The sequence below is a fragment of the Chamaea fasciata genome, unplaced genomic scaffold (assembly GCF_029207755.1).
Source record: "Chamaea fasciata isolate MVZ Bird 193981 ecotype frontalis unplaced genomic scaffold, bChaFas1.0.hap1 SCAF_4, whole genome shotgun sequence".
NCBI lineage: Eukaryota > Metazoa > Chordata > Aves > Passeriformes > Sylviidae > Chamaea > Chamaea fasciata.
Window position 1 is genome coordinate 20,487,867 of NW_027094089.1, and position 22,449 is coordinate 20,510,315.

The following is a 22,449-nucleotide window of genomic DNA, read 5'->3' on the forward strand; positions in this document are numbered from 1 at the left end:
ATGCTAGGACTATGCATCCAAACCCCTCCTTTATAAAGCATGGCAGGTGTGACACTGAGCTTTAGAAAACCTTGGTCAAAAATCCTTCCGATGTCTTGGCAGCAACCCCTGACAGGAATCAAGTCCCTCTGCTAGAAGGCTTTGGACCGGGGCTGTGAGCTAAGGATAAAAAAGACACACGCGCACACACAGAGGTGTTTTTAAGTATGTACACTTTGTTTGATGAAGGAAGACTCCACAGCTGGGTTAGAGCTCTTCAAATGTATCAGATTCAGTCAACTGTCAAGCGCACAATACTGTAAGGAACAGTAGCTATGCGGTTAACAATTTCATTTCACTTTTTTGTGGGTTGTTTTTAGCCTTTTACATAATAACACATCAAACATGATTCTACTCCATGTGCAAGACTCAAGTTGCATCTTTACTCCAACTGGTTTTTCCGGTAAAGCCTTCCTTAACACCTGAACTAGCCCCCCAAGCAGGCTAGGGAAAATGAAAACCTTAAACCAATATAAGACACAGAGCATGAGAAGCTGCAGTAAGAAAAACACACACACATACTGTTACTCTGCAGCAAATAAACAGCAGTCTTTGGAATAAGGAACTTCTTTGCTGCAATAATTGGCAATTCAGTCTTCTATTTGCTCCAGTTTCAAAAGTGAACTTTTCTGCACATCCATTTTATACTGCTCAGTGTCTTGAAGAGAAATCTAACTTGATTTTGTTTGCCCAGAGGCAGTACTGCATTCAGCAGTAAATAAACTCATAAAGATAATTTAACTCAAGTGTGGGTCAGACAAAAATACAGATTTGTTTCCTTTTGGTGGCGTAACTTAGGGGACTGATGGTAGTAATTTGAAATTTGTTTTATTTTTAGTCTACATTATAGAATTTTGGGCCAGAAACCACTTAATTAAAATTTAGTATTGTAGCAGGAATCAATACTGCAGTTTTGCATAGTACATCAAGAAATAAACATGGTGTTTAAGGATAATTTCATTAAATGGTTAGTTTAATATAATAATAAAATGCATTCTTTATAAACTTAAACAATATAGAAAGTTGGATTCAGCCCAGAGTCATGTTACACTCAGACTGTCCAAAACCAAGTAAAATTGGTTGGGTCTGACAGTACACATACAAAGCCTTTATAGCTAGGAATAATATGTACAGCTTAAAACAAAAGCACTCTAAGACTCTTTGGAAGTCATCCAAACCACAGAATGCATGTCGAAAATTTTTCTTTCTGATTATGTAGGATGACTTTGTTAACATAGCTTGCTTATAAATGCACTAGTCACAGCTACAGGACACTTAGTAATGCAATAAAAAACCTCAAGTATTTTAGAGGACATGTAGTAATGAGATGAAATATAAAAAAACCCCTCTGTGGCTTAAATAAATACGTATATACACAAGCACATGTATACATACACACATACAATTTCTTTCAACCTGTATATGAGAAGTGTTAAAACAGCCTCAGATTTCCTATTTGTAGGTTCACTGTCAAACACCAGAACCTTGTTTGCTATGATCTCTTTCAACTATGAAAATACATGATTAAAAGGAAACAAAAGTTAATTTTATCTGACCCATAAATAAAAAGAAACAATGTACTGCAGACATTATCATGCTTGTTGGCTTAAAAGCTTTTGGAGCTTTGAAAGTGTTACAGAACAGACCCTAAAGCAACACTGCTGGCACCAGAGAAACTGTGGACTTCAGAAATGTAAATTGATTCCCAAGCTCCACCTTCTGCTTCAGCACGACAAAGCCATTTCTCATTGTACTAGTTGGGTTTGCCAGTTGGATAGAAGAGTGATTGTAGTACCAGGAGCCTAAATATACTCAAAAAGCACTCCAGACCAAAAAGCAACCTCAGAGAGCTGGAAAAAATCGCATCATCTTTTAAAGTTAGAAGCACTGTTACTGTCAAAAGTACTGTAAAAGTGCATTTTAAGTGGCACTATTCAGAATGTCTAAGTGATGGTAATACTGACCCAGTTCAAACCCAAAAAAACCTGTGATTTGATTTTCTAAATCCATACAATCTTTCTCTTAAGGCAAGTTGCTATAAAATACTTAGTTTTCCACATAATTTTAAAAGAAGGGGGAAAAATCAAGTTTGTACCTTTTCCAGAAAGCTGAGGTTGGACATAAAGTTAAAAATTTTAAAAATTAAATAAAAGCATCATATACACATTTATTTTAACCAACTGTTCTCTACTGAGACTGGTTGTTGAAAAACAAAGTTTTGATCAAATGCATGTGCCAGCATGTTGCCTTCCAGGACCTTAGTGCCATCTTAAGCAGAATAGATAAACATAAAAAACCAGGTAAGAAATAAGTAACATCTTTAACAACTTCCCAACCTCCGTCCCTCATGTTCTCTTCCCGAATGACTGGAGATGTCAGTGTGATTGTAACTTGCATTTTGGGTTCCACACATGAATTTAAAATTATTGCTGCTTCTGGGACTGCACACTTGATATCATATTTCTCTGGACTTATTACCTAAATATTGAGAAACAGAAATTTCTGTTAGCATGCGGTCATTAAAAATATGAGAAAAAGGATTCCAACATATTCTTTTTTCAACAGAAAGATAGAAACACAATATAATTATATGTAACAGGTACCTGCATAGTCATAGAACCACAGTACACATTATAAAGATATGTGGACTCGCATATTGTTTCTAAATTACTAATGAAAGTACACAACCAAGCAGTCAGAATAAAAAAACTGCCCAGAAAGGAAATTAATATAAATTACATAACAAGAATCTTGATGGTGTTTGAGGTAAAGAAAAGCCTCAGAGCAACTAAAATGTCAGCAGGGTGTTTCTCACTGGAACACTGAAGCTTTTGAAAAGCAAAGAAGCAGGGGTTATTTTTCAAGCTCACAGTTACAAACGGGTATTGCTAGGTACATATTGTACTTTGGTGTCACAACATGCTATGAAAAAAGGGCAAGATAAGCATCAGGGAAAAAAAGTAAGAGTAACCAATGAAGTGTTTATTTTGAATTACATTTTGCCACCTTATTTAATAATTCTAAATAGCCCCAAAAAGGAAGCTGTAGGCACCTCTTCTACATACATGGACAAGTGAACATGTCCATGAAGACAGACCAAGGCGTCCATTTGTTAGATTTACTTCTGTTCTGTTACTTCAAACGAGAGCAAACTTGAAGACTTTTCTCATTAATCTGATCCTGCTAAGGCTTCTATCATGCCAGTGATTCTCTCAGGCATTTTACTAGGTTTCATTGAAATACTAATGCTCTGACAAGCACTCTACAGTGACAGGCTTTGGTCAGCCGAGAGTGGAGACTTTATACTTTCTTGTGAAAATACTACAAAGGGTTTATGTTTCACTGAATGGTCTAAGACTGCATGTTTACTTTTTTAAAGGTCCAAATTATAAAAAAACCCACACTACACTTAGTTGGCTAATTGTGAACTATAAAGCACTGACACATACAAACAGGAAACAAGATATAAGTGCAAAAGACTAGTATTAATGGAGAACTTTGACCCTGAGGCAGCAGGTGTGCTGTAACATGTAATGTACTGTAATTATCTCTATTGCTACTGATAACTGATTAATGGTCTTTCTTCGGCTCATTTCTATTTCCCAAATAAATGAAATCTATTAAGTGGTGATTGATACTACACTGCTAGAGCACACACTTGTATGGACACAATATAGAGGAAGCAGAACATGCAGCAGTCTCTGAATTCAGATGGAGACATTCAGAAAATGGAAAGAAACTGAACCTGAGGTATGTCATGTAGGAGCACAGTGAGCCCTGCAGACATTTAACCTGAGGACAAATTTTCACAGTCCTTTTACAAAAATTCAAAATCCAAAAATCTAAATTCTACTTACTGCAAGTTGCTTAGGGAGACTTTCAGCAATACGACTGAGTAATGTCTTGGAGGGCTTCTCAGCACACAACAAAACAAGATTGACATTTCGGTCTCCACGAAGTAGCAAACCTTTAGCCAAAACGCCCACCCGCAAAACGCCTTTCAAAGCTCTGTGAATTATAGTTAAAAGTGGTATTTAAAATAATAATGTAAAAATCATAAAAATAACCCTGAAGATTGAGAAGTGAAATAAAATAGTATTCCATATCTTTCTCAGACTTCAAAATACCGCATAAAAGCCCAAAGAGATGAGATCCTGGAAACACTGACAACAGAGTGTGGTGGTTTCATGTTCACTGAATTCTGTTTGCCACATTCAGTGTAGTGGTTTGAGTGCCTACTCTCTTTTCCCTCTGGGAGATAGGATTAGGAGGAAAAGGCAAAACAGGCTCAACTTAAGGTAAACAGATTTATTAACACACACTAAAAGAATGAAGAAAAAAATTTTAAAATTTTGAAATTTCAAAACACTTCTCCTCCTGTACAAGCTGTTCACTTTCTCACAAACAACATAGAGAGATACAAACTATGATTTCCAGTCAGTTTCAACCCTTTAAACATAATCTCTCATCATCTTGGGAGAGAAGTCTCTCTAGAGTCCCATGGTGACATTCACCACAAGAAAAATCAGTCTGGTGGCTCCCAGTGTCACAAATCTGCAACTGCCTGGAATTTTGCAGATTGTGCAATCCCACCCATTAGCAGCCTTTTTCCTGGCTACTCATGGGCTTTACAGTGTATTTGGGGTACCATTTAAGAATGCTTCTTCTAGTATAAAACAAGGATTCTCTTCTTGTATCTCTAAAATCGTTTCTATCTCAAAAGAAACAGAGACCTCCCTTTACCCCAGGAGCCTCAAATCACTTTCTTTCTAAAATCATCTTCATCTCAAAAGCTGAGACCTCCTATTACCCCAGGAGTGGGGGTGGGGGGCTTACTCTGTTCAAAATTCTCAATCAAATCTCAATTACATCAGTCCACAAATTTTGACTAGAACTGCATTCCCCTAAACAGCATTTTGATATTATAAGAAATAGTCCATTTCTCCACGATTTACACCAGAGAAGTCCAGTCAAAAATGCTGCTTCCTCAATTCCTTCTTTCAATCAATCTTTATCAGTTCTTTGGCTGACTTTGTCTCATGCTGTCTCTCTACATTTAAATCACTCTGTCTTCCAGAGAGGAAAGAAGGGGTAATGTCTTTGCCCAGAGTCTTTCTTTCTCTTGAGCTGGCTCCTGGTGTTGAACTTCAAAGCTTCACTGTCAGGGGGATGAGGGGGAAGCATGCTCAAGAGAGATGGCCCTCTCCCACCCCCTGGTCAGATCCAAAGTGGACTCAAACTCAGAACTGCTCCCTGGGGCCCAGGGGAAAGAGTCTCTCCACCCCTGGGCCAGTGCCACTGGCAGCCAAAGCCAGGGCACAACCCAGCCAGGGCTGGCCCCTCCCCGCTGGCTGCCAGGGCCCCTGGCGAAGGGCCAGCACTGCGTCGGCAACACGTCGGCAGTCAAGGCGGGAAGAGGGGACACAGCCGGCCCAGGCCGCTGCTTGTGGGGCAGCAACCCCCTGGGAGTGGCGGGGCCCGGACTGGGCCCCCCACTGCTTGTCATGTTACCTCCAGGCCAGCCAAAAGGATGAGTCACCTGGGATCCTCTGATTTTAAGCCCGGGTTTTTCAGAGGCGTAACTCACTCTTTAATTGGTCAACTAAGCTGTAAACATCTGCTGTAACTTCCTTCGGAAAAAATACCTCACATCGATGCTAAACTACCACATAGAGTAAGGAAGAAAAATAAAATCCTTAAAAAGTAATTAAAAAAATTACCTGTCTTTACTGCCATCCTTTTTGTCATCTCCCTCTTTGTTCTTGCTTTTTTCATGATCAGTCATGCTGTCAGAAACCAGCTTCAAAGCACGCTCAGTAATAGAAACAATTTTTTGGACTGCCTGAAGTTCCTCCTCAGTTGGATATATTGCAGCATGCTTGGTCATCACGTAGCGGTCATCAGAGGAGTCAGGGCGGCGCAGAGGCTGAACAGACAAAGAAGTGTGCTTCTGAAACTTGTGTGCACTTCCAAGTTCACAAATGAAACAAAATGACCAAAACCCAAATACGTGGCTAAGGAACGGAATATTCAAATCTCACATCACTGAAATGTAACAAAACATGAAGACTCTTCAACAGTCTACTCTGTCACAATCAATCATGTCTGAAAAGACATGAAGTCTCTCAAAATTAAACTAAGGCCAAATCCCATGATCAGAGGAACTTCCTCTACATTAGTATCTCTTTCATTTCTGTCAACTGTGAAATACTTGGATATTGCGGCAAAATAAAGTATCCATTATTACTTTTATCCATTATCACAGGATTGTACAGAATGTACAGGATTGTACAGGATGATCTGAGAAGGTCATCTAATCCGATCTCCTGTGTAAAACACGGTCAGCTTTAAGACATCATGTTGTTTAGGGCTTTATGTTGGTTTTTGAAAACCTTCAAAGATGGTGGTTGCACAACATGTGTAGGCAAAAAGATGATTTCCTGTATTCAGTCTAAACCTCTTTTGTCTTGGCTTAAGCTGGATGTATCTCACCCTCTCATGACTGTAAAAAGCTTGGCTCCATATCCTTAACAAAGTACAGCTATTAGAAGGCTATTACGTGCCACTGAAGCTCTCTCTTCCCCAGGCTGAACAATCCTAAGATGCCACAGTCTCCCCTCACAGAGCAAGTGTTCCAGATCCCTGACCATCCTGACAGCTCCACTCTGAGCCTATTATGGTTTATATATCTTCTTCTGGAAGGCCCAAAATTAAATGTAGTATTGCAGTTAGGGTCTATCTACTGACTGTGCTCCTGTTACTAAAGCCCAGGTGGCCCTGCTGGCTGGGCACACTGCTGACTCCTACCCAGACTGCTGCTTGCCCGGACCTCCAGATTCCTTTCAGCAGAGCAGCTACCTAGCCTCTATCAAAGCAAGGGGTTCTTCCTATCTGAGTGCAGCATTAGGCATTTGTACTTGCACAATTCTGGAATGTTCCATTCCTACAGCCTGCCTAGGTGCCTCTGGATGGTGGCTTTGCTCTCAAAAGTATCAGCTATTCTCTCCACCCCAAAATTATTCAGGTTCATGCCAGTTGCAAATCTCAGCAGTGTGCACTCACTCCATCACCCTTCAGATCACTGATAAGGTGCTTATGACTCTAATGCAGGATCAACTCATGCAGTACTGCACTCCACACTGCTAGAATATGATGCACCACTAAGCGTTATTCTCCAAGACTGATGACCTGGCCACTTTTTATCCATGCATTTGTCCATAATTAGGTAAATAATGTTGTATAATGCAACTAAATAAAATAAAAAGTAGAAAAATCCAGTATGACTTGTATTTCATAAGAAGCAATATTTAAAGCATCCTTGTGCCATTTCACTGGACTTATTTTGGAAGACTAGTCCACCTACACCATTTCATTAGCATACAATTCCTTCTCCTCTTTTCCAAAACCTCTACTAAGAAACACTGAAGACAAGTGAAGTAACACTGAATAATTTATAATTCTTAACTGTGCCTCCTGGTAAGAATGGTTTAATTTTTTTCTCAAGAAACTCACAGCTGGTCCTTGGGGTTGAGGAGGCATTCCAGGTCTAACTCCCAGCAGACCTAGAGGTCCTGGAGGGCCATGAGGATATCCGCCATCTGGTACTCTGCGACGGTCATCCCAGTGATGTTGCTCTTCCTCCATTCTTCTCCAATACATGTCCTCTTCATATCGCCTGAAGTACATCAATCAAAGTGTTCTCTTCATACAGCAGTTAATACTTGACACTGCTCTAGGAAGATTCTTCTCTGTCTTTAACAACTTTTAGTAGTCATAAACAAATACCAATGAACAGACAGTAACAAGCATGAATTGTTGTAGGTCTGCATTTATTGCAAAGTAATTCTACTAACTGCATTTCTCAGAGTGATTGAACAGTAGCAAACAAAAATCCCAGAGCGAGAAAGACAATTCAAAACAAGACAGTACAGAGTTCCCTAAAATATTTAAAGTAAGTAACTATGGAGTTTAGTTTCAGACAATCTGACAGCAGTTTTGTCACATTCATTCATGAAACGTAATGCATTACCTCATTTCCATCCTCCAGCGTTCTTCCTCTTCTCGCCTTCTCCAGTACTCTTCTTTCTGCATCTGTTTCCTCATCTTCTCTTCTTGAATTTTTCTTGCTCGAATACTGGGCTTTACTTCTACTTGTAAGTCTGGGTTTACTTTTTTCTAGATCAGAAAAGTAATGAATTAAATGTTGCTTTCCTGTTCTCATCTCAAGGTTATGGAGTTGTTCTGACATATTTAACATACACTGCTCATGTACAATAAAATCAAAGGGAGTAAAATGCAGTTTTAGAACAGCATAAATGCACTTATCATTAAAAAGTCTGCAGCACAAAGAGTGTGCATCATTTATCCTACCAAAAACACTGAGCAATACCATTTTATATTTTTAAACTTCATGGTAAGCAACATAAAGAACCTATTGTTGCTTGCATCAGTTGTACTACAAGCAACATTCAAAACAATTTACAAAACCACAACCAAAATACAATTTCACAGTTTGCATTATTCTTTAAAGACTATACTCCCTATGAAATATATTTTTCTTTTTTTATATGCTGTTTACTCAGGGTGCCTACTTTTGTCTAGTCTTTAAACCTAAGAACAGGTGACCAGACCAGTTAGCTGGTCGATTTTAAGAGAAAAACATTAGCATTTTTACCTTGTACTGAAGTCTGTGCCGCCGCCCTTTCAAATGCATCTCCTTGGCATTAGGGTCATTAAAACTGCATTCACAGAGTTTACAGTGAAAGCGGATCACCTTTCCTTCATCATTTCTTACCTGGAAAATAAAGTTATAACACATTTGGTTGTTTTTTTTTAGTAAAGCTGATATAAAATTTAATAATCCATTAATCTAATTATTTAATGATACTGGATAATGTCTACCTGTCCCAAAACATGCTAAGAAGTTCACACAATAACTAAAAGAAGACAAAGTAGAAAAGAACCTTCAATTATGACACCATTGTGCTTCGGTAATGAGCAAGGAACAAGGTCCTTCCATTCCAAAGAGTGCTGTAAATTCAAACCTGAACACTGTGAGCTAATAAATCACAAACCTGTGTATCATGCAAAATTTACATCAGACTTGATCCATCTATCTCATACCAACTGTATGAAGCAAAAAAACCCCATGCACAACACAAAAATGTGAACATATGTACAAGCCTTTGCTGGTTCAATGCCTTGTCACTCGTATCTTCAAGCAGAACCCAGGGATTTACAGATAGTCAACCTCATCTTGATCTCTGGGAAGGCAATGAAAGAGCTAATCCTGGAAACTATTTCCAGGTACAACGAGGGGAAGAAAACCATCAGGAGCAGTCAAGACTGTCCATGTGGACTCCATTAAAACCCTGGACACAATCTCACCACAATATCCTCCTACACTAGCTGTAACGCATAGGCTGGATAAGCATACAGTGAGGAGGACTGAAAGCTGTCTGAACAGCCCGGCCAAGGGTGGTGATCAGCAGAATGAAGCCCAGTTGGAAGCCAGGAGCCAGGAGCCAGCAATGCATCCCCAAGATCAATACAGTCCTGTAACATCTCCAGTAATGCTCTGGATGACGGGGCAGAATGTACCCTCAGCTAGTCTGCAGACGACACAAAATTAAGGAGTGGCTGATATGCCAAAAGGCTGCATTGACATCTGGAGGGACCTCAACTGCCTCACCTATGGGAGAGGAAGCTGAGGGGGATGATATCAGAGAATATAAATATCTGGAGGAAGGGTGCAAAGAGGACAGAGCCAGACTTTTTTCAATGGTGCCCAATGCCAGGACCAGAGGCAATTAACACCAACTGAAAAACAGCTGAACATCAGAACACTGTTTTGTTGTGACTGACTGTGCTGTCGCACAGCTGCTCAGGGAATTTATGTAGTCTCCATTCTCTGACATTCTCAAAAACTATCTAGACATGGTCCTGGGTGACTGGCTGTAGATGGTCCTTCTTAAGCAAGGCGACTGAACCAGATGACCTAAAGAGGTCCCTGCCAACCTCAACCACTCTATGATTATATTTCACTGAAAGTTAAAAAATAATACACATTTTCATATTAATACCTCCTCCACATAGTCATGGCCCACTGGCTGGACATCACTTTGCAAGGCAGCAAGAGTCGTGGGAGTCACTGATTCAGCTGCTGTGTCAGGTTTTACTTCCTGTGTTTGTACTGTAGCAGCAGGAGGTGTTTTAACACTTTCAGCTGATTTCATTTCTTCCATTTTACTTCCTGTTGTCTGAAGCTTATTGCCACCTAGAAATCAAAAAAAGTTAAATTATTACCCTTCATAAAATGAGAATGTGATTAAACATAATATGCAAACTGAAGATTTTATTTGCAAACACCTATGATCGAGGCAAAGAATTATAGGTCTTTTAAAATCTATCGGACAGAAATTTAAATATATTTTCAATATAATGAAATATTTTAACATTAAGTTTAACAACATTCAGATTACTTAAACATTGAAGTTGTTTATTCTAATAAGAAAAACTTCTGCTTTACAAAATAAGTATTTTTGTTATTTGCTCTCCTGCTTTTTCAAGAGACAGGACTGAATGGGGAACAACTCAGAAAATGTATTTTAAATAATCTCTTTTTTTGTTATTTTGTAAATTTATAAAAAAAGGTACTCCAAAACTTTATTAAGTTTGTACTAGTAAAGGCAGTATACCCCTAGTGTTGTAACTGTATAGGTCTCTCCTTGAAGAGAAGGATAGCTTATTGTGGAACAGCTGTTTCCCATCTCTGTTATGTTCAGTTCAAAGTTTCCATGGTTAGTTTTCCACTGTAAAAAGGATGTTTCAGTTGCCCATCACAAACTGTCAATCTATTGCAGGTGCATTAACTGCCCAGGCTGTGAACTGAAATTAGGACTATAACCTGCAATACTCCAGCAGCTACTACACAAGAAACCAAAGGTGGGCGGTTCTTATAAAGATGGGAAAAGTATTCAAGAGGGGCCACATGAAGACAACTGGGCAGAAAACACCTTTAATTTTGAAGCAAAACTTTTATAGACATTCTCACCTAACAGTAATTCCCTTAAACACAGAGGAGTAACTCATGCATGGAGTTACCTAAATACATTTGTGTCTGCTGCACTAATTCTTAAGAAATATTCACGGAATAGGTTAGGTTTCAAAATAAAGACTGACTTCTATACTTGCCAACAAAGTTTATTTTCGGTGTAGATATTTTCTTTACAGCTATATTAGCAGGAGTTGAAGATGTTTTGTTGTTGGACGCAGTGTTAAGTGGTGTGTTTGCCGTGGGAGTAAGAATTTTCACTGCAGAGGATGCAACAGAGGAGTTCACAGTACTGCTGTTGGTTGCTATATTTGAAGCAGAGGCGGTCGGTTTGGAAGCAGATGTGGATGTTGATGAAGTAGCCTGGGTAACCACATTTGGTTCAGTTGAAGGAATGGGTTTGCCAAGTTTTGTATGCAACTTTACTACCTATAAGTAAGAAGAGAAATTCATAACATGATCTCACTGAGAAAACTATAAAAATAATGTATCATAATCAAAAAATCAATACAAATAAAAAGGTAGCTATTGGTTTTTTACAAAAAGTGGTCTTGGGAAAGAAAAAAGATGGACGTGCAAAAGCTCTTGTCATCCGTAACAAGGAAATAAGTACTTGCTATTTCACATTGCTTACTTGCATTAGAAATTTCACCCATTTACTCCCACAGCTGTTTAGATAAGAACAGAAACACAGTAAGATTGTAACTCAGGACAGTTCAAGAATACATTTTGCTCCTAGTGTTTCAATGTGTCTGCTTTGTTGCCCGGTCACTTTTTAGACTCCCTGGAAAGGGCAGCACATCAAACTGTTTTGGTTCCAAATGATATTTTAACTAAGAATCATTTAATTCAATTTCAGCAACACTGTGTCTTTTGATTGCTACATTTGAAGACTCTTCACACTGAATGACTTTCCCAGTTATTTAGCCAAGCTGAAGAGATTCCTTAGACAAAGGTTTTCCTTTTTTTTTTTTTCTTTTTTTCAAATGTACAAAAATAATTAAGGCGGATTCAAGAGTTATTTCAGAGCTCTTTAGTATCTATCTCATAGAAAGTAAAGAGGTACATGCTTATTCCTAGAAGTAATAGGCAGAGGCCTTTCCACAATATGTCTGTCATGAAATAATACTTCTTTTTGGTGACTGCTGACCACTACCTGAAAAACCAATAAAAGTAATCCATAGGAAAAACACATGCAAGATCAAAACCAAAGACTGAATTTTGAGACCTGGAGTAAAAAAAATACAAATCTGTGAGACATGCCTTAAAGGTGAACATGCACACAATCATGGTATGCACACAACTGTCCAAATTAATTTCTTAGGCTTTTGTTCTGATTTTTAAATGTTCCCTATCAGAATACAGACATATTAATGTCACACAGTAGTATAAATTTAAGCTCAAGCAACTCTTCAAAATTACTTTTTTCCAGTAGAATGCACACAGTTCTTTAGTTACCACAGCAATAAAGAGAGTCCTTTAAGATACCATTTTCAAATGGTTAAGAACCTAAACCCAGCAATGGTTTGCGGCTACCACAAAGAGAAAACTATATCCAAATATAAAAAGACAATATATACTATCCTCCATATACCTATGGAGTTACTGAGCACAACCCAAGAAAGCAACGGCTCAGTTTATTAAAGGAAGAACACCAAACAAGTCTCTCTAAATTATAATTTTTGTCTTGGAAGAAAATTATTTTAAATATGCTGTCAGATTAATTTCAATAGGAACAATGTTACTGATGCCTGTGTCCTGAGATGCAAAGAGCTATAAAAGCAGAGTATTAATACTGTATTTGTTAGTGACATTAATCCTTCCAGAGTTATGAGGAAAATCTGTAATTTCTAAACATGCATTCTACCTATCATTGCACTTACTGTTGTATGGCCAAGTTACAGGTCACAGCATTTCACAGTGGAGCCCATAGTTTTTATTCCAGAATGCCCATAAGAGTGCACCCAAACAATAAGAAAAACATGTGTACCAGAAGTCTTCTAAACGTACTCATTATAAAATCTGCCACAAAGCATTGTTCCCCATTTCCACAGGACAGTTTTCTCTGCAAGAACTGTATCGAAGGATGATGCCTAACACTCCTCTCGCTTGCACTAGCCCAGCTTACAGTGCTTCAAAGTGCACTGAAACATCTACCGTCCCAGCCAGACAAGTAAGATGAATCTCAAGAAATCTTGAGAAAAGTTAGGGGGCACAAACATGGTACCACGCCCTCAATGGTACCTTTCCCTCATCTCACTTCACACCTTCTTCCTCTGATTTGCATGATATCCCAGTATATCCTCTTTTCATTGATGCCATAGCATTATTTAGTCCCCTTTTTCTTACAGCTACGCCCTTCTAATAGTGAGCCTAAAGACAAGTTTGAAATGAAAAGAAGAACTAAAATCTTTAAATAAAATAATTTAAATTATATTGTTTCTTCATCCTTAAAATGAGAAAAAATGATGGGGAGAAATGTATACACTGACCTGCATGGTAAGAACAAGAGAAAACTCTTACTTTCTGATGCTTGGCTCCACGGATATGGGCAGCATAAGCATCTGCCCCAGTACAAGACACGTCACAAAGCTCACAGCGCAACTGATTCTGAGTTCCACGAGCAGAAGTACTGTTGTTGGTGGTGTTCTGGGAAGCTTTTAACGCTGCTTCTTTCTTTTTGTGTTTCTGGCCTTCTAAATGTTCTTTGTAAGTCTGTTTAAATAGACAAAACATAGAAAGTAAGCTGTCTTTGTACTGCTGGTTCATCATTCCCAAGAATACATGCAATACAGAACACAGCAGAAAACACACATTTTACCCAAGAAGTACCTCCTACACTGAATGCCTCTACAGTATGGCACACTCTAAGGCATTAATAGGCAACTTCTAAGATCAAAAATGTTCTTCTCAAGCATCAGGATCCCACACTTAGGTAACACAATACAGGTTTTTCTCCTCTAACTTCTCAACTTCCCAATCAAGTAGTAGTCAACAGATACCACCACTGAAAACTTGATAGGATCAGAAAATTGCTGTTTCCTGCACTGCATTCAATTATTCTCCATTTTCAGCTTCTCTCAAACTCTAAGTGGGTCCAGATAAACAGAAAAAATCAATTTAGAAGAAGATAGTGCATAAATAAAGTTGTACTGAGAAAGAAATACAGAAGTTGATATTAGTTCCTATATTAACACTGGCAACCTAGAGCACACAGGGTAGGAAATAATAACAAGTTTACCTGAAGTAAAAGAACTGTTTAACCAGTCTCACACATAAACACTCTGCATGACTCTCTGTCTACTTTCTAGGCACTTGTACAAACTGAGACACTAAACTGGGAAGTTGGAATATAATGAAGAATAAATTTTCAGGCTTCCCACTCACAAAATTTGTGTAATTCCACAGTTTTCAACACAGTATTTTCTACGAAGTTTCCTATGCTCAAGAAACAAATGACATTCAAAGTTTCAAATAATTCTGAAGTCAAGTGAAGCTTCTCTGTACAAGCTCAGGGGATGTGTCTTTATGTCTTCCAATAGGAACTCTTTCTACAATAGTACACATTTTTATTTCATTATTCCTTTAGTAGAAGAATAGAATCAGGTGTAAAAATTGACAAATACTCTTGATTAGAGGGATGGAGCACCCCTCCTACGAGGAAAGGCTAAGGCAATTTGGTTTGCTCAGCCTTGGAAAGAAAAGCCTTTGGAGTGAACTAGCAGGGATCTTTCAGTACCTAAAGGGAGTTTGTAAGAAAGATGCAGAGAGACTCTTTACAAAAGCCTGGAGTGACAGGACAAGGAAAAATGGCTTCCAACTGAGAGAGACTAGGTTTAGGTATTAAGAAGAAATTCTTCACTGTGAGGGTTGTGAGGCACTGGCAGAGACTGTCCAGAAAAGCTGCGGATGCCCCATCCCTGGAAATACTCAAGGCCAGGCTGGATGGGGCTCTGAGCAACCTGCTCTGGTGGAGGGTGTCTCTGCCTACAGCACAGAGCTTGGAACTAGATGATCTTCAAGGTCCTTTCCAACCCAGGCCATTCTACAATTCTGACTCTTAAGAGGGTCAAGTTTTTAGCTGATGAAATTACGAATGAAGTATAGTAGAATAAAGTACAGTAGAATAATACATAATACAGATACCTGTGGTCCAGCACAGCTGATCTTGCAAACGTCACAGTAGTGGATCTGGGGTGGTTTGGGAGGCTGTTTTGGTTTCAGTTGCTTATTTTGGAATGGTGCCTTTTTAGTAAAGGTGGTCCCTGTCCAAGCAGCTGTTGCAGCAGCAGCAGCAGCAGCTGCTGCTGCCTGTTTCTGTTGCTGCTGCTGCTGCTGTTGGTAATAGGACGATGCAGCTGAATACACTGCAGCTTCATAGCCAGAATAGGAGGTACCTGAAAAATTAAAATAAAAACAAAAGTTACATCACCATATATAGTGTATCAATTACATAATACACTAATTCAAATCATGTTGCATAACAGTTGAGGGGCGAAGACAAGATATAAGTAATTCACTGAGATCTTGCCAGGCAGTCTTGAATTTGGCTTCATGTTTCACAGCAGACAAATATACAGCCACCAATTGTGTTGAAATATATTCAATTCTAGGCACAACTTTGCAGACACACAATTATATTAGATATATCAAAGCACCCCTAGAGAACATATGAAATTTCTTGGTAGATCTGGTAAGATTGGCTATGATGGAACAAGAATTTTAGTGAAAGATTTAGCACATGAAGCAAGCAATCTTCTAGAACCAGATTTACTGTTCACATTTCCAAATGGCAAGGACTGATAATATGGAGAGGAAGGGGGGAAAATGAAGATAAAATGTCTAGTGCTATTACATCCTATTTCAGTGATTTAAGTTGTTTTGGTACAGAGAAGATGCTTCACTCACTGAAACCAGGCTACACAGTCCTTGATTTCCAGTTGAATAAATCAAGGAAACCAGGCTGTGTCTCAAGGAAGTATTAAAATCCCTTTTTAAGCAGGAAACAAAAGAAAACAAAAAAGTTCAGGGTAGCTATAACATGCCAGTTAATTACTATCAATGGCTATGAAGTTATCGTATTTTCATCTTTAACTATGTTTTGGATTCCTAATGGTTGAATAAGTCTTTTCAGCACACATTTCTCATTCCATTTTGGGTCAGGACAACCCAAACGTAAAAGATTTATACTGAACTGTTCATCCCTGTCTCTGTAACTGCATGCATCCTTCCCGTTTCCTGGGAGTAATATCTGTGTGGATGCATTTCCTTATGTTTTATATTCCATTTTTTTCTTTTCACCTTACAATAAATCACTGCTCAGGTAGCAATGCAGGCACTTTGTACATTCTCATATGTAACAAAATAGGCACATAAGACATGAAACCTCTTTTAAAGATACAACAAAACATTCTGCCATTGTAATGATTGAACTGGTTTATACTTCTCAGCAGACTATGATGTAATTGAGCATGAACTGCTAAAATTCTGAGTGCTGAAAGCCTCTTCTGCAGTAACTGCAAAGATCACAGCAAGAAAACATGCAAAATTCTTACCAGAGTAAGTTACTGCTGTTGTGCTGTACGTTGCACTCTGAGTATAGGATGGAACAACAGTGGCTGCAGCCGCCACTGGCTGCACAGTCGAGGACACTGGATATATGGAAAATGTCGTTGTTGCTGGACTTGGGGTTGCAGGTTTTATAGCTGTCACTTGCCGTGTTTGCTGGGCTTGGGTGTACTGAGTTGCCCCTTGGCTATATCCTGCTTTTGGAGCTAATGAGGATAGGAAATACAAGTGTACAAACATTGACATGTTTTAGTTGCGTGATATGCAAACCATACTAAGGGAAAATTAACAATGTGGTTGTGAACAAATGTGTAAAAAGTGGGGAAATTCTGTTTCATTTGTTTTACATTTTGGTGTTGTGCATTGGACTGCTTTACTGTCATGGCTATGCACCGCATACTATGTATCTCAATCAAGCCACAGCTCACAGTATTAAGCCTTACATTTATTTACTTTTTTTTAACTGCGCTGTCATGTTTTTAATACAGTTTTAAACAATCTCCTTAACCAACAGTTTTACTAGAATGCTCCAAGCCAAAGCACAATAAAGCCTAAACTTTCCTCTTAATTATATGTAAAAAAACCCCCAAACCTAAGCAGGATTCATGCTTTGTAGCAATAATGACACGAATAATTAGAGAATTACATACATGAAGTACCTAGAGAATTGAAATAGTATTTCTAACTGAGTTATCATCTGAACACAAAACTGATTATCTCAACCTACTTCAGAAAGGTTTCTAGACAAATCAGTAAGAACTGATTTGCCTAGAAGTATGTTTTGAGTGTATTTAGTGGCAGTCCAAACCTCAGAGGCAGCTACTTATGGCAATGCCACAAGCGTTGAAGTTCTAGGCACAGAAAAACTTTACAGACATTGACAGAAATTACATGACAAAACTTAAAACAAACAAACAAACAAGATAATGTGACCTAGTCCAACAACTATTTTTAAGGCTTAAAGCAGTTTACAAGACTGTGAGTAATGAGCGCAGCTTGAATCATGTCCCTCACCTGTCTGGTAGTAGGACTCAGCCACTGAGGGCTGTGGCTGGGCAGCAGCAGCCACGGCCGCCGCGGTCGCGGTTGGCTGCTGATAATATTGTTTGCTGTCATAGGCCACTGCTGGGGCGGTAGATCGAACGTAGGAGTAGGAATCCTAACGATTCAAAACAGAGGTATATAGCTGAAGTAATAGAAGTCATCAGCAGAGTCAAATTAACAATGCATTGTCTTCTGGCCAACTCAAGTAGAATTAAAACTCCCCATCTACATGTACAGTATATACAAATAAATCCACTAGAGAAATTAAAATTTATTTTCATAGATACTTCAGGCCTGAAACTGCCCTAATGGTCTTTTACAGACTCAATACAGGAATTATCCTCATGCTATTAATTCCTTTCCCTACCAAATTATTTTTGAAAAGCATCGACTTTCAATAGTTTTTAATGACTAATAATCAGATTCTATATCTATAAAATATTAAGAAAAAACCCTCCACAGGTCTCTACAAAACATGAATATCTACAAGGCCCGATAAATTCTCAGGGGTAGAAATATAAGCCTGTATTGGCTATAAAAGTATCATCATTAACAACATTTTTCTTGATTATATTTTTTAGACTATGAAAGTGGTACTTTTAAAGCCTTCTTTACTTTTTGGTGTATCAACTAGCTCATGAGGGAACCATAACTAGTCTATAAAGGCAAGGCAAGTAGCTCATTTGACACCTTCACAACTCAGTAGATCTCTAACAAGCTTAGAAAGGGATGACCTGGAAGCCACTATATGCATGTACATACATTCTCTCATTCTCACCATGTTTATGGGAAAGCACAAAGAACTGATCAACTGAGGGGGAGCAAGGCATGAACTACTACAGCTGAAATATACTGATGTATTAAAATTCTTTTTAATTCAAAGAAATACAACAACAAAATCTTTTTTCATCCAACCTGTATAAACAGGATTTTATTTAGTTTAGGGGACTCCCTTTTTTTCCAAATGTATCTAGTAACTGACCTCATAATACATAACAAATAACAGAAGCTGTAAAAAAGAATTGAGAACATGCAGCAATAATATGGTCCTTTTAAACAAACCAAAAAGCTAATTAGAATCTAGATAATGCCCAGATAAATTCAGGAATAAAAAGCTGAAAAATAATTGCAAGAAACATAGTATTTCAAGATGGAAGGGGACAGACAGTAAAAGCCCTTTTGCAAAAGCCTGTATCCACAAAAGGTTAGGCAGGGATCTCAGAAGAGGACATCAAAAAACTACCTACAGGGTAGTTTATCTCCTAGGGTAATCTTCTGTCCTCAAAGGCTTGGTACTAGACTCCAGGAATCTGACAAAGGAACTATTCCTAGCTCTACTGAAAATTTTTACTGGAACAGTCTTTTCAGCTCCATGACCCAGTTTGCTGCACACCAAGCCAACATCTCAACAAATGCAAGACAATGCTTTTCTTTACAGCAGCAGTTCCATAAAATCACATTCTCATTTCTAAACAGGCTTCCTCCTCTCAAAGCACCTTTTAAAAATCACACAGCAGGAACCTACCTGGTAATTCTGTGTGGTGACAGGAGGCGGTGGTGGTGGAGCCTCCTGCTGCCGCTGCGTGTAGCCGTAGTCTGTAGCTGTGTGTGCCGTGGGATACCCACCATAGGCGGCAGCTGTGGCAGCTGCAGCCACGGCCACCGGGGCAGGCCGGGCCACGGCCACTGTGGCTGCGGCCGGGGCGTAGGCTGCAGTGACCGTGTGCGCCGCCACCGGGGCCTGGTGGACAGTGTAGCTGGCAACTGTGGTCGGATGGGAATAGGCTACACCCGAAGCTGGCTGCTGGCTGTATTGGCAGAAGACAGTAAGTAATTAATCCAACACACAAAGCTAATGCCTACACATTTCAAAATCTCAGATTTGATTAATACTTTGCCTGTTCTACAGACAGATCTGGAGCAGCCTTCTATCTGTGCACACTCTTATTTAATGGCTTTTATTAACCATATTCCATCCCCATGGAAATGGCTGTATCTTTTTTAAATTTCTGTGGATGGACACATAGAACAGAATCACAGAATATGATGAAAAGCAGAGGAAGGGACATTAAAGACCATCTAGTCCCAGCCTCCATGCCAACTCCTAGTAGACCAGATTGCTCAAGGCCAGGGCTGCCAGCTTGGGACACCCACAACCTCCCCGGGCAACCTGTTTCAGGTGTCTTGTCACTCTCAGAGTAAGGAATGTCTTCCCAACATCTAACCTAAATGTCCTCTCTTTCAATTTGTACCCATTACTCCGTGTTCTATCTCCACAGTGACTGACACTTCATGCAGGGATTATTTACTTCATAAGGGGGGCTTTTGTGTTGAGTTTTCTCTAAGCAGTGGAACACAAGTCTTTCATTCAAAATAATGCACCAGTCCCAAACTGTTATCTCTTCCAGACTCGCAAGTTTTAAATGCTTTAGTAGTTCTTCAACAAAGTCAGAATAAGAAAAACACTGTCAAATTAAGAAAAATACTACTTTTCTGTGAGAGCTTATTACTGACCTGTACTAGTATGAAGTTTTTCATTACACCATATTCAAGCAATGAAATTTTAAAGACTTCCATGAAAATCAGCTCAGAGCTGTTGTATTTACTTAGACACACATATCTGATAGGGGACTTCTCCAACAGATGGTTGGAATTACAGGAGCTGGCCCCACCTGCTCAAGCTCAAGTCCACTGATGCAACACAACACATCAAAAGCGCAGATATCGAGAAAAAAACCCATTTCCAGAGCTCTGGCAATCTTCCAGGTACATGCTGAGACTAATCTGCCTCCCTAAAATTTGCAGGTAGGATGCTAATATGTGGCAATTTACTAAAAATCCTCAAATATTAACAGCAGAAGAAAAAAGATTGCTTCAAAGGTTTAATTATTTGAACAGTAACTAGAATTACTGTCCTGTACTGATATGCAGCTCTGCATGATATTGTCCTATTATCATGTATTACTGGATTACAATTAGATGCTTAGAATAGATATTTTGATTTTTAAGCAAAAAAAGTGAAGCAGGTAAAATATCGCTATCTGGAACAATGACATCAAGTGAGGATTCACTGATGATTCTGATTTTTTTTGTACATTTCCTACACTGCTGTTCAACAATAGCTATATATATATATTTTAATTTCGCAAAAGACATTTCCACAGCTCCCCTGTGCTCGGTAATTTTTTCTCACTTGTTTTTAGAAAAGCTGATTTTGTCATTTCAATTACATCAGACCCCACTTACTTTAATAAATCAAAAAAACACACACACTCAAGACTTTCCCCTCCCCGCCCCCCAAACCATTCTTACAGCAGAAACTATTGATAGAGAAAATTTTACTACTGATAAGACTTACATGTCTGGATTCCACCTTCTTCCCATCATACTTCCTTCACTGCATAAAAGACTACTTGCATTCTATCCAATTTTACTTCAGTTGTGTACTTACAATAATGTTTTATGTTATTTTAAATTATTAGCCTAAGAGCAAAAAACCACTTTGATGTACCTCCCATCACTCCTTGCAACAACTCCTCCTCCCTGATGTTCACAAGAAAATTCTCTGTTTACTTAACATGAGAAATTGGACTCCATCACCAAACTCAGGAAGACTGTTTTATGATGGTAAGAGTGAATGACAGCCTACAAAATTAGGTCTCTTTATCTATATAACTAACAGTATAGAAGTGTAAAATATTCACAAAATCTGAGGCAATTATCATGGTCATATATAGTTACTAAAATCACATTAAACTGAGTAAACAGCAGACTGCTTAACTGATTACAGTTGAACCCATCAACAGTCTAATATTGCCAACAAGGTAAGCCTTGCTTCACACTTTTCCCACTCTTAGTCTTCTTTTCTCCCAAACACCAACTCTAAGATAGCTAAGCCATCTTATTCCATCCCTGGTGCTAATTCTGCTACTTGTCAAGCCATCCAGTGCACTGATTTAACTCAATAATCTAGCCGAAAATGATGTGAGGGTTTCCTGTTGGAGTCATATTCTAGCATGGAAGATATTTTAAGAAACACAGCAGCTTACAAAACAGGTCTGCTGAGAGTCAGAACCCATATTAATTACATGTATACAGGGAAACTGAGCAAAAAACGGAGCAGAAAACTTGCGCAGAAGCACCACTTGACTTTTCCCCATTTCCTAAGCCTGTATTTGTAACTGTTACAAAATAAGATACAGTGCTCACAACACACTACAAAGTAACAATACCAGTCAGTTTAGCAAAGAAAATACTTTGTTCTCAGAATACCTACAATTAAAGATACCTGATAGTTCTCAGTATTTAAAATTGTGAAGAGATTATGAACATTACCAGCAGAACTATTAACAAGACTATGGTACAGTCAATTTCATTTCTTGTGCAACCGAGCACCAAAATTCCTCATCATGGCACAGAATTAACAGCCCAAATAATTAGATTTCTAAGACTAATACAGGTTCTATGACCATGGTTATTTTAGCAAAACTGTTCCCCTTACTTCTGCAACATCATGCAGAGCTAGTGATTGAGTTTGCAAGACTGCAAGAAAAGTATTCTGGAACTGACTGCTGCTTCCTTTCTAAAAGTTGTGTTACATTATGTAACAGAAATTAATGGCAAGATCTCCTCTAAATTTGTGACATTCTTCTGTCCACGGTCTTACTGCAAACCTTTAACATTAAGATGAGCAGACATTATAATGTAATTAATTCACATAAAATATCCTTGTGCCAACTTCTTCA

The 22,449-nt window shown here is 38.7% G+C and overlaps 1 protein-coding gene and 1 non-coding gene across 5 annotated transcripts in view; both read right to left on the reverse strand.

Annotated features, from left to right (window-relative positions):
- ZFR (zinc finger RNA binding protein) overlaps window positions 1–22,449 on the reverse strand; it is a 48,285-nt gene that overhangs the window by 10,809 nt on the left and 15,027 nt on the right. For 2 of the 4 annotated variants that reach the window (XM_066181030.1, XM_066181033.1), the window contains 13 exons: window positions 19,230–19,512; window positions 17,675–17,819; window positions 16,648–16,866; window positions 15,239–15,489; window positions 13,616–13,807; window positions 11,221–11,521; window positions 10,122–10,315; window positions 8,714–8,833; window positions 8,069–8,214; window positions 7,552–7,714; window positions 5,760–5,965; window positions 3,897–4,047; window positions 2,376–2,517 (listed from right to left, as the gene is read on the reverse strand). In XM_066181030.1, coding sequence (XP_066037127.1) covers window positions 2,376–2,517; window positions 3,897–4,047; window positions 5,760–5,965; window positions 7,552–7,714; window positions 8,069–8,214; window positions 8,714–8,833; window positions 10,122–10,315; window positions 11,221–11,521; window positions 13,616–13,807; window positions 15,239–15,489; window positions 16,648–16,866; window positions 17,675–17,819; window positions 19,230–19,512 — 2,513 coding nt within the window. The remainder of the gene's footprint in view (window positions 1–2,375; window positions 2,518–3,896; window positions 4,048–5,759; window positions 5,966–7,551; window positions 7,715–8,068; window positions 8,215–8,713; window positions 8,834–10,121; window positions 10,316–11,220; window positions 11,522–13,615; window positions 13,808–15,238; window positions 15,490–16,647; window positions 16,867–17,674; window positions 17,820–19,229; window positions 19,513–22,449) is intronic. The other 2 variants (XM_066181032.1, XM_066181031.1) reach the window with 2 other exon arrangements.
- LOC136289084 (small nucleolar RNA SNORA66) lies at window positions 22,107–22,244 on the reverse strand. Its single transcript, XR_010720708.1, has one exon. It is a non-coding gene; the product is annotated as a small nucleolar RNA SNORA66 (small nucleolar RNA).